Source organism: Abramis brama, assembly GCF_963993115.1.
Source record: "Abramis brama genome assembly, chromosome: 16".
Lineage (NCBI taxonomy): Eukaryota > Metazoa > Chordata > Actinopteri > Cypriniformes > Leuciscidae > Abramis > Abramis brama.
In genome coordinates, this window is record NC_139978.1 from 22,569,159 (window position 1) to 22,583,936 (window position 14,778).

Here is a 14,778-nt window from a genome sequence, read left to right on the forward strand (position 1 = left end):
ATAACTAAGTAACTCTCTCTCTCTCTGTGTGTGTGTGTGTGTGTGTGTGTGTGTGTGTGTGTGTGTGTGTGTGTGTGTGTGTGTGTGTGTGTCCACTTCAAAGACACAGAGGATTATGGGTGAAAGGGCTTAACTTCATGATGGTTTGACCCTGGGGGACAGATAAAGGGGGGGGGGGGGTGAGAAAAAGTGTGAGAGTGAAATAGACTATAGATAATATTCAGTTTGAGAAGCATGTGGAATGTGTGCAGACCCTAATCACAGGTTCAGAGGGGACGTTTTGTGAATGTCAGAGGAGAGTGTGTGAAAAAAACAGGACCATGAGAAGCAAAACTCTTAAACCAGGGCTGAAATGAGGAGTGTGTAATTTTCACCTTCTAAATGCTGGTGTGCTTTTAGCCTTAATTAGCACATTTAACTGTCAGCTGGGTGAGTTATGACATCCTCAGTCCCAAAACGTTAAGTCAATTGCGGTGGTTCACGCCTACTGGCCAATCAGATTTGAATATTATGGCCGGACCCGAGTGGATGACACTGCGATGTCGCCGTAGTGATAATCACCCTCTTAGTTCTGGAATTTGTTTAATGTCATGTTGCCGAGTCAACCACGGTCATGGTGATTAGCTACGGGTCTTACAACTCAAGCAACAATGACCCAGAATCCAACACGGGCTGAGATGGACTGATGTCCCTGTGTAAGACACACAGACACACTCATACACTGTGCCATCCCGAGTTCACACAGACGGGACAGCTATCATTCTAGTGATGGTCTTTGTGCAACACACACACTATTTATAGGTGTTTCTTCGAATTTGGGGTCTGATTTATTTTATTTATTCATTTATTTTTGAAACTTACAGATTTTAACTATTTGGTTTAATATGAGGATCACATAAAAATAGTCTGGAGCCTTTTTTATTATGCCTTCATCATTTTATATATATATATATATATATATATATATGCTACATTTCAAATGTGTTTTTTGTGTAGGGGTGAATTCAGGTTGATCAGGACACTTTTTCCAAGTCATCTCAATGGCAAAAAGTGTCCCAATCACCCATGAATTCACCCTTGTTTTTGTAATTTTTTCCTCCGAGCTGGACTTTAAAACTCAAACTATAAAAACCTAAACAAATAGTGAAAAAAATCTATTTTTATTGTGTGAGAACATATTTAGATACAATTTTCCACCACACCAACACTTTTGCCCCAGTAAAGTTTCTTTGTAAAGTTAGTACTATTTTTGAAAGGAGAGAACAGTCTCAGTAAAGAGCTTGAAATATGTTAAGATGAAAGTGAAGAAAAAATAAAAATCATGAATGGTTTATTTTTATTGTGTCATTTTCTAAAATTATTACAAAAAAAATATTTAATTGTGTGTATTTAGGATTATAAATTGCTAGCTGTGAAATTAACCTTAGTAAGACAAGAGTTTGTAATTTTATTCCAAAAATATTATAAATGTCATCACTGTCATTTACATCACAAAATTCTGTTTAACACGATACATCATTTGAGATGTGATGAAAATGAGCGCTTTAATGATTTTCAGAGAAAAAATAACTGAATTTTCCAGTGATGCATGTATATATCATACACAGTTAGACATGTTTGGTAGACAATATTAAATGAACTATAGTGAGAATGTGAAAAGTGTGTTTTAAGAGTCCATTGTGTCCACTGTGCCTGTAGTACATTGTAGCTGAAATGACGTTACCTTCTGCATTGCATAATATACTTTTAAAAGTACTCTCAGAAAGAACTAGTCCCTTAACAAGAAGTGAATCTCTTATGTGAATGTGTAAGTGTGATGAATCAGCTGTTATTGACGTCAGCTGCTTATGCTGACGTAATGCTCATTTAAGTCGTGGGATGTTGTGGTGTCGGACAAGAGTTTATTACCTTCTGAACTCCAGAGTGTGTGTGTTTGTGTATCTGTGTCCTCTATTCAAACTTTATAAGTGAAACACCCTTCATTTATTGTAACACATATTGAAATGACATCTTCTTAAAGCTCACCACTCTATCGGCTCTTTTACACAGCTGACCCTACAAACTCTCTACACCAGAAACAATACATTAACAGGACATTGTGCGTACACACACACACACTCTTGAACTCAAGGGGTTTAAAGTGTTTAATATACTTTAAAGATTATACAGCAGCACACCCGTCAAATACCCAACGTTACCATGGTAATCAGAAAACCAGACTGGGGTTAAGGAGCACTATTATCTGGGACAGAGAGAGAGAGAAAAAGAGTTTTGTCCTATAAGTCCTTAACCCTCCAGAAGTGTTTGCACCGAGCCCCGCAACCATGGATCCTTGCCATACACACACACACACACATACACATTATACATTACAGATATCCTTATGTGTGAAGCTCTACATAATGTTAATAATAGTAATCCTGAAAAGGTTTTTACATTTTGTGTTTCTAGGGGGTTGCTAGGGCAATTCTTGGTGGTTACTAGTATGATGATGGTTGGCAGGGCATTGCTATCGCTATGCAGTTACTAAAAGGTTTTGTAGTGTGTTGTTAGGGCAAATGTTGTGGGTGGTTGCAAAGGTGTTTCTAGGTAGTTGCTAGTGTGTTGTAGCTGATTGCCATTTCGTTGTAATGAAGTTACAAGGGAGAGTTTATGTGGTTGCTAAGGCAATTGTCAGTGGTTGCCAGGGCATCACTGTGCAATTAATAAAGTTTTCTGAGTGGGTTTGTAGTGTTGCTATGCAAATACAAGTTTTTTTTTCTAGATCAGAATGTTGTGGGTGGTTGCCAGGGTGTTGCTAAGGTGCTTTTCAAAGGGGCTTTAGTGTGACTTTATGCAGCTGCAAGGGTGTTTTGCATGGTTTCTATGGTTTTGTGGGTGGTTGCCAGGGCGTTGCTATGCGGTTACAAGTGAGTTTCTAGGTGGTTGCTAGGGCAATTATAGATGTTTGCTAGAGTGTTTTTGGAGGTTGCCAGGGTCTTGCTATACAGTTTCTAAGGTGCTCTCAGTGGGGCTTTAGTGTAACTATGCAGTTGCCAAGGGTGTTCTGCGTGGATGCAAGGGCTTTTCTAGGTGGTTACTATAAGGCAAAGCTACTTGCTGAAATCTAATACTTATGGTTACTGGTTTGTTCAGATCACTAACTAAATATAATTAAGTATAATCAATAGTAATAGTGGAGCTTGTCGTACACACACACAGACTTACACAATCACCCCGAAGAAGAGCTCTGAGTCTTTTAGACCATCTGAACCCCTTTCTTTCCTTAAATCTCTTTCTGTATCTCTCTCCCCTCCTTTTTCTTCTAATTTAAAGTTCATTCTATCTATCATTCTGACAGTGCCTGTGTGAGAGAGCTTTGTACTTGTGTGTATTATTTTAAATGGACTGAGGGCTTGTGGCTGACCTGGGAGATCGCTGCAGTCACACACACACACACACACACACACACACACTTGCCGAAACTTGCTGTTTGCTTCTGACAGGGCTAAGATCTGCCAAATTCATTCTCTGGACCCCATTTGAAGGGATTTGTGTCTGTCTTTGTTATGTGTATACATAGTTTTATCTCAGAGAATGTAGTTGGTCTAAAGTAAGAGGGTTTTGAGTGGTTTTATGTTCACATCTATGTGCCTGAGAGAGCGAGTCACAAGTGAGAGACTAAGGAGGGAAAAATAACTCATGTTAGTGTGCCAGCGTGCCCTTGTTGGACCTACAAAGACTGAAACACAAAAGTCAGCAAGGTTGGTTGTTTCTTTCCAGTACAAAGACTACCTGCATTTGCTTAAAGGGATAGTTTTCCCCAAAACAAAAAGTCTGTCATCTTTTACTCACACTGTCATTTCAAATCGCATGTCTTTTTTTCTTTCTTAAAACAAAGCAGAAAATGTGAATAATGTGCTGGATGCTTTTTTTCCCCAAGCAATTACAATTCTGGAGCTTTTAAGCTTTGAAAAGGGCTGAATGAAAGTAGTTCATACAACTTGTACACTATATTCCAAGTCTTTTGAGGCCGTACAGTAATTTAACAAGAGAACAGACTTTCTCAAATTTAAGTCATAAATTCACTGATAATCTGAACAAATCAACCATTTACACTAGTTCTGCACACAGAATCAACTGATTCATTGAAAATATCTGATTCAAAAGAACCGTTCATTTATGAATCGGACTTTTCTCATGAACTCTCATGCGGTCGTGCAGGTTTTGAACAGCATGGGATAGTAATGGCAGAATTTTCTCTTTTTTGTGTGTGAGAACTATTCCTTTATTTCACCCTGCATGTGAGCAAAGCCTTTCCTCACACGTTTTGATCTTTCCTTTCTCTTTCGCTCCCTTGCTGAATGTTCTGACAGTTGGTCGCAGTCCAGAGGAGCCGTTCAGCAGAACAATTGACTCCTTTCTCCTCTTCTCTTTCACTCTCTCTCGCTCTTTCTCTCTCTTCAGGGTCTCGCTTGCACTGAGCGTCATGAACCGAGAGGCTTATGACACAGTTACCTCCTTCTCTCTTCTCTCTCTCTCTCTCATTTGGTCTGTTTTGTCTGGTGTTGTCATTGTGGCATTGAGGTCTTAAGGTTAATTATTGTTTGTTTATTTTGGATTTAGCAGCATTTAGTCTGGTTTTAAGCCCTGGTTCCTGTGGAAGAGTCTTCCTCTCTCTGTGTGTGTGTGTGTGTGTGTGTGTGTGTGTGTGTGTGTGTGTGTGTGTGTGTGTGTGTGTGTGTGTGTGTGTGTGTGTGTGTGTGTGTGTGTGTGTGTGCGTGCGAGCGTGTCCTGCTACAGCCTTGGCTGTAATGATGATATATGATTTGCTGCGTTGGCACAGCCTCTTTGCTTAAAGAGATGTGAAGGGCGCTGGGATGCACTTTTCTGCTCTACTCTTGTATAAATCTCCCAGGACGGGGGGTGTGAATCTTGCTGGATGTACTCGAATGCGGGCCTGCAGTAGCTCATATTAACTGTGTGTTTATAGTAAATTAGCACAGCTAATCAGTGTGACAGCGCTACAGACAGAGGGACTGTGTGTGTGTGTGTTTTATTATGAGACTTCTGCTGTCTGCCAGTGTGAATAGTTCCATTATTCACAGCGATAGAAACAGAAAGAGAGGAAGAAAAACAAAGCACTTTTATATTTGGTTTGGGATGCTGCTGTATTTGTTCCTCTGTTTAAAATACATTTTTAAAAAGTTCACACGCTGGAGGATAGTCTTGTTTTTCAGGATTCTGTACATTTTAGCTGTGCAGTAAAACTGTGTGTGTAAGTGTATGTGTGTGTGGGGCGGGGAGTAAAATCTATATTCAGTGGAGTCAGTAGGTCTCCTCTCATCTTACTGGTGATGCTCACTAACACTTATTAAAATTCAACACTGCAGCGCGTGTGTGTGTGTGTGTGTGTGTGTGTGTGTGTGTGTGTGTGTGTGTGTGTTGCTAACAGGGTTTTGGAGATGTAACAGATTTTTTAAAATTGTAGTTTATCACTCTCTGTATTATACTCTTATAACACGTATCATTTATCTCTGTCTTCATTTCAACACACAGATCATAGTGGGACGTTTTCATATAACTTTGTTTTTATACTGAGCTAAATATATATTTCTATCATCTAACTCTAAGCCTAAAACTCACACATGTATTCAGTTGTGATCAAACTTTTACATACCCCTGTGGAATCTTCAAAATGTTCATATTGTTTAAGAAAATTGATAGGGAACTTAAAAATGTAGTACTGAATAAGCTATTTTACATAACAGATGTTTACTTATGGTCCACAAGCTAAAATAATAACTTAATTTACACAAATGAAACAATTCAAAGTTCATGAGTGCTTAATACTGTGTATTGTTACCTGGACTTTATATAAACATCTTCTATGTGAAATAGCTTATAAAGGGCAGTGTTAGATAAAAACAAAATGCAATTTTTATGATCACTCTTATTTTTTAACATGTTGCAGATTCTGCAAAGGTTGTAATCTTATGACCACAACTGTTTGTACTTAAATACAGCAATAATGTGTCTTTTACTAGCACCTGAACACCAGAAAGAGATGAAGAAAGAAATTTAAAGATGCTCCCTATTTTATTTTGGCATGCATTAGACAAAGTTTAATTAGACAGGTTTGAGGGCTGTCAATAGTATAACAAAAAGGGACAAAAATAGTATAAAATGACCATACGGTTTCCTCTTAAAGTCTTAAATACTGAACTCATATCCACACACACACACACACACACATTAAACCCAAAATATGAGATAAAGTGAGAACATTAAAATCAAGAAGTGTGTAAATACGTCAGTGTGTTCAATTATCTGACTGTTTTGACTAAGAGGCTCCTGTTTTAGCTTGAGGATTTTTGCAGTTTATCTGAATGATATGCTTCAAAATGATACTGTATAGAGTCAGACCGCTCCTCTTCTGTTCTCTCCTCTAATTCATTATTTCTTTACCCTCCGCATGCTGAATATGACCTAGTGCAGTAAGCAAGCACACACACACACGGCAGCAATTAGATGTTGTTGGTCTGAAATGAGAGCTGGACGGTGTTCTGACCGAGTGGATATTGGCTTTCAGTTTGTGCGTTCAGTGAATCTGGACCAGAACCATAAAAAGACCAAAATGAACGGCTCAACAAGACCAAATGCTTCTTATGTGTGTGTGTGTATGTGATATGAGATCAGATTTCTCCCTCCTCATCTTAGACAGGACAGTAGTTTTACACCATCTGCTACTGAAATAAAGCATGTGTGAGTGTGTGCGTCTGCATATCTGAAATATCATGGCTATTATCGGACTAGTGTTGGAGCAGGTGAAAAAGGGGTCAGGAAGTACTGAAAACTAGCTATGGAAGGGAAATGAAAAGTCTTAAACACTTTTTTTTGTTTTTTCTGGTGTCCAGCTTTCGGTGTAGAGAGGAAACTCCACATCCACAGCATCACTTTCACAACAAGCAGGACGACTGAGATCCGCCACGGCAACAGCTGCCACGACAACCAGCATCCCAGTCAACCATCTGTGTGGCAGCTGTCTGCTGTTTATAACTGATAAGAAGTTCTGGTCCTCCTCAGAAGATGATGACTATGATGATGATGATGATATGCAGCTCGCTGGTCCTGCTCGGGCTGATCGACATCAGTGCTTCATCTAGCAGAAGTTCACCTTCCTCACCCCGGATGAAGCTGGCTTATAAAGGTGATGAAACTGGCTTGTATCTCATGTACATATTTCTGTCTGCATGCATGTGTTTGGATTTACATTTGAGTTTTTTTTGTGTGTTCTCCAGATCTTCAGCAGTTTAACGGCGTTAAGCGGTTTGACTTAGAGCGTTCTTGTTGTTTCGGAGCTCTCCTATTGGACGAGGAGAGGGGGCGGCTGTTTGTTGGAGCTCGTAACTTTCTTTTATCCCTCAGCCTCGACAACATCAGCAAACAGGAACAGAAGGTAGAGCACATTCCTCACTCTCTTTCTTTCCATCTTCTTCTTCAATCCCTTCATTCATAATGTAAGAGTGAAAGGAAACATCTTCCATTCTGTTTGTATATTATATTATATTATATTATATTATATTATATTATATTATATTATATTATATTATATTATATTATAATGTACATGTATAATATTAATATCATAGTAAGATTTTTATTAATAATATTATATATTGTGTTATGTATATTATATATTTTCTATACTAAAATATTATATATCACAACAATATTGTGGTAATAATATCTGTTGTTGTAATGCTTAATATTTAAAAACAATACAATAAATTCATTAAACATCTTTCCTTTTGAGATTTATCCTAAATTTTGAGGTTATATACAAGGCGAATCTGATTTCACCAAGTACAACATGTTCCTGGATCAACATTCCAATCAACCAATCAGATTTGAGGGACAGGTTTACAGTTTACGTCAAGTTTATGCTTACAGCCATGTTTAGGTGTTTCTATAGTAGTGTTATTCTCCCATCATCCCCTCTGATTTTAGGGAGAAGTTATGGGTAGGGATAGGGTTAGGACTAGGACTAGATTTCGGACAGGAATGTTGTTCCAGGATCAACAAACTTGTGTTTGAGATGTTCAACAAACTTTGTTCTTAGGTATGTTTTGTGAATCTGCTGCCAGCTTTTTTCACTCCTGTGCTCTCTCTAATATCTCTGTCATACATTTATTTTAATGAAGTAGTCCAGGGTCATAACTTGGCCCTACTTATATTAACAAATGAAGTGATTGGATGTTTAAAAGCCTGTTTACACTTGTATTTTGTGCCGCCCACATGTGATTAAATTGTGTGTGTGTTTGTGCTAGAGAATCAGTGAAGAAGCTAGCTTTAGCATTTATTTTGTGTAAAGTTAATCAGCCTTTAAAGTCACACCAGATGATTTATGGTGGTCCAGGCCAATGTGCCGATGACAGAATGATGGATTTTTATTTCTTTAGGAAGGAAAGAGAAGGAATGATTAGTTGTCGGTCACTGTGTGCTATAGCTCTAGACTCACACAGGTGTAGTTACGGGAGGATATGTCCAGATGTATGTGCATGTGTGCATCGCCCCTGGACGTGTTTTAACTGTGTCTCTGATGGGGTTCAGAGAGAATGTCCCTCAAGCTACTAAACACGTCTAACCCTGCAAACTAAGATCCTAACCTTAAGCCAAAACTCTTCCTCACCTCTGAACTCTCTCTTTGTCAGATCTACTGGCCAGCGCCTGTTGATTGGAGAGAAGAGTGCAACTGGGCCGGGAAAGATATCAATGTGAGTCTCTGCCATAATCAGATCTTGTGGTCATTAACATATCTGGTTCACACACTTATCGGTACCATCTCTCCTATGAGCTGTTTACACACAAACACACACAAGGCAATTAGCACTGCTATCACACAAACGGCTCCATCATTTACAGACATCAATGTAGAAATCAATGTAGAGCCAAAGTTTTCTATCAGGGGTCTGTGGGGTCCATGAACATACTTCATGGGGCCCACATAGAAGATTTATAACATATTGAATGTTCTCAAAATATTAATGAATATTTGCTTATCTGATACGCATCATATATTGTAATAATGCTAGTTTTAGTTAGTTTTTTGATTCATTTTATTATAAAGTGTTACTGATAAAATGTAATGTTTTTATTTTGTACACGAGTCACAAATCACACAAAAAAGACATTTATAATGTTACAAAAGATTTCTATTTCAAATAAATGCTGTTCTTTTAAACTATTCATCAAAGAAAAAACTACCACAGTTTACAAAATATATATGTAGCAGCACAACTGTTTTCAACATTGATAATAATAACAAATGTTTCTTGAGCTCTAAATCAGCATATTAGAATGATTTCTGAAGGATCATGTGACACTGAAGACTGGAGTAATTATGCTGAAAATTCAGCTTTGCCATCACAGGAATAAATTACATTTTAAAAATATATTAAAACTCTTTTAAAAAAAAGAGTGTATTGTACATTTTTACTGTTATTGATCAAATAATTGCAACATTGGTGAGCATAACATGTTGCCGACCTCAAACTTACATAGAGTATATCCAAAATGCATGATTGAAAACAAAATAGTATTGTCATACTATTGTCTAATTCTATTACCATGGTACTTTTATGGTTATCTCAGTATGTCTGTGATACTTATGTTGTAAAATGTTGAGCATGTTTGTCAGAAGGTCATAGTTCATATATGTTGTAGCTTGTGTGTGTTTTATCTGGTGTGTTAAGCGGATGTGTGTGGGATGTTTTTGGACACTGTGTCTGTCTGAATGTTCTCTTTATTTTAAAGGGCGTGGAAGGTTGTGTAACTTCAAAATGTGTGTGTGTGTCGGGGTTCATTCTACAGTGGGACTGAGGTCAGCTGACAATGAGATCTGCCACACACACACAGACTTTGTTCAGTGCGCTGACCTGTGAGTTGACCCTCATTACATGTAGGTGTGTACAGGACGGCAGGGACAGAACCAGACCTCCATGAATAAAGACTTAAGATTTTCCCTAAGACTCTCCCCCTGACCTTTCACTTTCTCATGCTATCTCTCTTTTGTTCAGTCTCAGTCGGAACTCTGATTTCTCACTCAATATTTCTTTCAATTTACTCAGTTCCCTTAATCTCGGGTCTCTGTCTTTCAATCTCTTTATGTCCTACTTCTTTCTCACTCCCTTTCTTTCAGTCTCTGTCATACAACATCTTCTGAAGCCAAACAGCAGCTTCATATAATGAGACTGAAATTGAAATGAACTCTTCTCTCGAGAAACTCTGCAATTTGAGTTGATCTGGAGAACCAAATCAGTCCAATTTGTGAACAAATCATTTGCCTTGATTTTGTGAATCGGATCAACAGGATCAACATGAATCATACTACTTTGATTTTCAAGTTCAACTCAATGATCCCACGGCAGTTAGTCAAAGTCAACAACTTTAAAGAGAAGAAGATTATTTGTGAATAATGACTTAAATTTTAATCAAATTATTTTTGAATTAATTCCTTTTATTATTAAATTTACTGTAATTTTAACAATGTCTCACAAACTCACAATGCTGTATTCATAAATTGTTGATAGTAGATGACCACATGTGGACAATCACACAGGGATCCAGTGATCAGGCTAATAAGGTCAAAGTTGAAAGTTCACCGCACGCGTCTCAGCAGGAAATTCACACACACATACGGTTTATTCCTCCTGAGAGACATTGTTCATTTTAAAGCTCTTTTTCTTTTGTTCTGCACTCTGTCTCTTTCTCTCTCTCAGTCTTTCTTTCTTTTTTCTGTCTTTTTTCTTTGTCTCGTGGGCTCACTTCAAAGAGCCCATCAGCACGCACACACACACACATGCTCACACACACCCCTAACACGTCCTTCCCTTATTGAGGGCTGTAAAGCTCTCGAAACAGAAGCACCAGTGTGTGTGTACAAGAGGTAGAGAGAAAGGGAGAGACCCCTTCCTGTATAAACACAGTTTGTCAGCAACTTAATTGGTCTTCTATGATTCTATTCCGCCACCCCCTCCGTACAGCGTGCACACACACACACACACACTTCACAGGGTGCGTTAAGCTCAAAGAGAGGTCTTTGTTCTCCACAAGCTCTGTATGTGTGTGTATGTGTGAGTTTGTGTGCAGGGTTTAAGCATGGCAGGAGGGCACATGTCAATCACATCTTTCTGTAGAGGTAGCAGAGAGGTTACACACAAAACACACACACACACCTTTTAAGCTGGAATGATTATGCTGCCTACTAAGATACCTTGTTTTTGCCATTTTCTAGCATCCCAGAATGCATTGTGATGAGTAAAATCTAATATGGTGGAGGAAATGCAGATTATAAATATATTTAATTAAATAGATTATTATAGATACACAATCAAGTTATTTTTTTTTAAACTTATTTGCTTTGGGACAGTCCTTCATGGGACAGTGGGTCAGTGTCACATTGTCCTCTGGAACTTAAAGGAGAAGTGCCTAATATCTGAAATTATTGTGTGTGTGTGTGTGTGTGTGTGTGTGTGTGTGTTTCTTGAGCACATTTTAACAGATGTTCAGTTCAGGGTTCATTCTGCTGCTGAAAGCCCACTGTTAGTCAGAGAGAGAGAAGATGGAGTGAGGCATAATTACAGTCCAAACAGCAGGAACATATGAAACTGGAGAGTCCTCTCTCCTCTCCTCTCCTCTCCTCTCCTCTCCTCTCCTCTCCTCTCCTCTCCTCTCCTCTCCTCTCCTCTCCTCTCCTCTCCTCTCCTCTCCTCTCCTCTCCTCTCCTCTCCTCTCCTCTCCTCTCCTCTCCTCTGTTCCTCTTTAAGGTTATCTCATCTCATCTCTGCTCTCTCTTCTCTTTTTGTCTCATGTTGTCTCTTCTCCTGGTTTTTCTGGACATATTTTCTTTGGTTAACCCTTGTTGTATTTTCTTTTCTTGAATCATCTTCTCTAGTCGTCTTATCTTTGGTCTTCTCTTCTCGTTTAGTCTCCTCTTGTCTCGTGTCTTCTCTTTTTCATCTTGTCCCTTTCATTGGCATTCTTGTCTAGTCTATTCTCTTGCTGTCTGTGGTTATCTTGCCTCTGATTGTCAGTTGCTGTCTTTTCTCGTCTCTTCTCATCTCGTCTCATCTATTTTCTTCTCAAATCTTCTTGTCTCTTGTTAACACTTGTTGTGTGTTCTTGTCTCTTCTTATCTTGAATCTTCTCTAGTCACCTCATCTTTGGTCTTTCACGTCTCTTGTCTAGTACCTCTGGTCTTCTAGTACATCTACTTTTTCATCTTGTCTTGTTTCTACTCTTTTCTAGTCATCTCAACTTTGGTCTTCACCACTCATACAGTATTTTCTCTTCTCGTCTCGGGTCATCTCATCTTGTCTCTCCTCTTCTCCGGTTATCTCGTCTAGTCTTTTCTGTTGTTGTTTTTGGTCATCTTAGCTCTAGTTGTATCTTCTTGACTTAAATCTTCTCTGGTCTCGTCTTTGGTCTTCTGTTGTTGTTTCATTTTGTCTCATCTCAATCTTCTCTCATCTCCTCCTCGTCCCATGTCGTCTTTTTACGTCTCATGTCATCCTTCTTGTCTCATGTTGTCTCTTCTCTTTCACATTCCTCTCTTTCGGGCCATGCTTCATCCCTGCATCCTCTCCCGCTACCCTGGAATCCGGATGTTCCCGCTCGCTAATGTTGTCGTAGTGATTCCAGGCACTCTGGGAAATGTGGCATGCTCCAGCGAGCACATTCACAAAGGAAAAGAGAAACAGAGAGGCTATATGTGTCCATGTATGTCAGTTGAACAGTCGATGTGTCTTTGTTTTTATGTGTGAAAGAGAGAGCATGAGAGATTACAGACCGGGATCACAGCGAGCAGGAAAAGGTCAGCGCTCATGTCAGACTGTCGTCAGGGATATACGTAATACAATGACGTTTAATTTATGATCCGCCCCATACGAGGTCCCTTAAGAGATAAACCGAAAATGTTTTCGTCTGCCTGTGGCTCTGCGCTACTGATAGTCAATCCAGATGGTGGCAGTCTCACAGATGAACTGGTGAAAGTATGTAAAATATGTCCTCCATAAAATGTGTTGCAGACGGACTGTGTAAACTATGTGAAAGTGCTTCACCACTATAATCGGACTCACCTGTACGCCTGTGGGACGGGGGCTTTCCACCCCACTTGTGCTTTTGTGGAAGTGGGACAGAAGATAGAGGTAAGTGTGTGTTTGTTTGGATGCATATGAATAAGTTTGTGTGATAAATGGCCCCTGATAAAGATAAATTTGTCTTTCTGATGATCAATTGCACAGCTACAGTATATTTTGCTTTGTCTCTATAGGATCATGTGTTTAGAATTGATCCCTCTCTGGTAGAAGATGGGAAAGGAAGGAGTCCGTATGACCCACGCCACACATCAGCATCTGTTCTGATTGGTTAGCTGCCACTGTTCATCTTTCTATCTCCCATCTAAAAGATACTGTTACATCATGACCAGTCAGTAACCATATCTACTTCTTCACATAGGTGATGAGCTTTATGCCGGCGTTGCCACTGATTTGATGGGTCGGGACTTTACAATATTTCGCAGCATGGGACAAAGGCCTTCCATACGAACGGAACAGCATGATTCTCGCTGGCTCAATGGTGCGTTTGTGTATGATTTATTCACACGTACAGTGACTTAAATAGACATCCTCTGTGATAAGCATGTTTTGAATTTCTGAATACTGAATTTTTTTTCGAGGGCATAAAGTCAAAAAAGTCTCATTTAAAAAGATGAAATTCTTAAAAGAAAAAAATATTTATTATCAGTTTTTTTTTTTTTGCAATAGTATAAATATTTAAAAGCCAAATCACAGTCATGTGGTTTAACCAACATGCAGGGAATTTATTTTATTATATCACAGAAAGGATTTGCATATGCAGTATGCATTTAAACTATATATTTTATTATATATATATTTTTTTTTTCCTGTTTTTTATCTTGCGTACTCTTATGTGTTATTGACCCATGTGTTTATGTGCATCTCTGTTTTTGTATAATGGCAATGTGCCCTATGATGATGCTGTGTGTTTCAGAGCCCAAGTTTATAGCGGCATTTGGTGTTCCCGAGAGTGAGAATCCTGACGATGATAAAGTCTTCTTCTTCTTCAGAGAAACTGCTGTAGAAGCTCAGGGATTCGGGAAGGTTACATATTCCCGGATTGGCCAGCTTTGCAGGGTTAGAAGCCAATAATTTATCACTAAGCCTAATGGCTATTGGCTGCTGTTTATCATCTTGATTTAAATTAACATGCATGTTTTTTTGGTTACAGAATGATATGGGAGGACAGCGCAGTCTAGTAAACAAGTGGACGACATTTCTAAAGGCTCGTCTTGTGTGTTCGGTACCAGGCAATGATGGCACCGAAACGCATTTTGATGAACTTAGTAAGAACGCTCAAAAACACACACAGACACTAGGGTTAAATTATGCTGATATAACTGACAATTGCATTTCATTGCCTGCTGACCTTTGTCTGCACCTTTAGGGGATGTGTTTCTGCTGCAGACCCGTGACAGAAAGAACCCGCTGATCTACACCGTCTTTACCACCTCCAGGTCAGAGTTCATCTTAGGGTGTGGTTTAAAGGGTTAGCTCACCCAAGAAGCTAAATGTATTGAAATTGGTTACTAACCTTCGTGTAATTCCATACCTGTATGACTCTTTTGTGGAACACAAAATACTTTTTTTTTTCTTTTTTTTTTGTATAGGAAGTATTTATATTCACAGTATGACATCAATCTATTCAAGTATTGGTCAT

General features: G+C 38.8%; 1 protein-coding gene across 1 annotated transcript in view; it reads left to right on the forward strand.

The window, feature by feature from the left end:
• sema3b (sema domain, immunoglobulin domain (Ig), short basic domain, secreted, (semaphorin) 3B) overlaps positions 1-14,778 on the forward strand; it is a 42,819-nt gene that overhangs the window by 13,102 nt on the left and 14,939 nt on the right. Inside the window, exons 2-10 of the mRNA XM_084087331.1 lie at positions 6,897-7,189; positions 7,281-7,438; positions 8,694-8,756; positions 13,068-13,187; positions 13,313-13,406; positions 13,498-13,617; positions 14,053-14,195; positions 14,290-14,404; positions 14,506-14,575. Coding sequence (XP_083943457.1) covers positions 7,069-7,189; positions 7,281-7,438; positions 8,694-8,756; positions 13,068-13,187; positions 13,313-13,406; positions 13,498-13,617; positions 14,053-14,195; positions 14,290-14,404; positions 14,506-14,575 — 1,004 coding nt within the window. The 5' untranslated portion in view covers positions 6,897-7,068. The remainder of the gene's footprint in view (positions 1-6,896; positions 7,190-7,280; positions 7,439-8,693; positions 8,757-13,067; positions 13,188-13,312; positions 13,407-13,497; positions 13,618-14,052; positions 14,196-14,289; positions 14,405-14,505; positions 14,576-14,778) is intronic.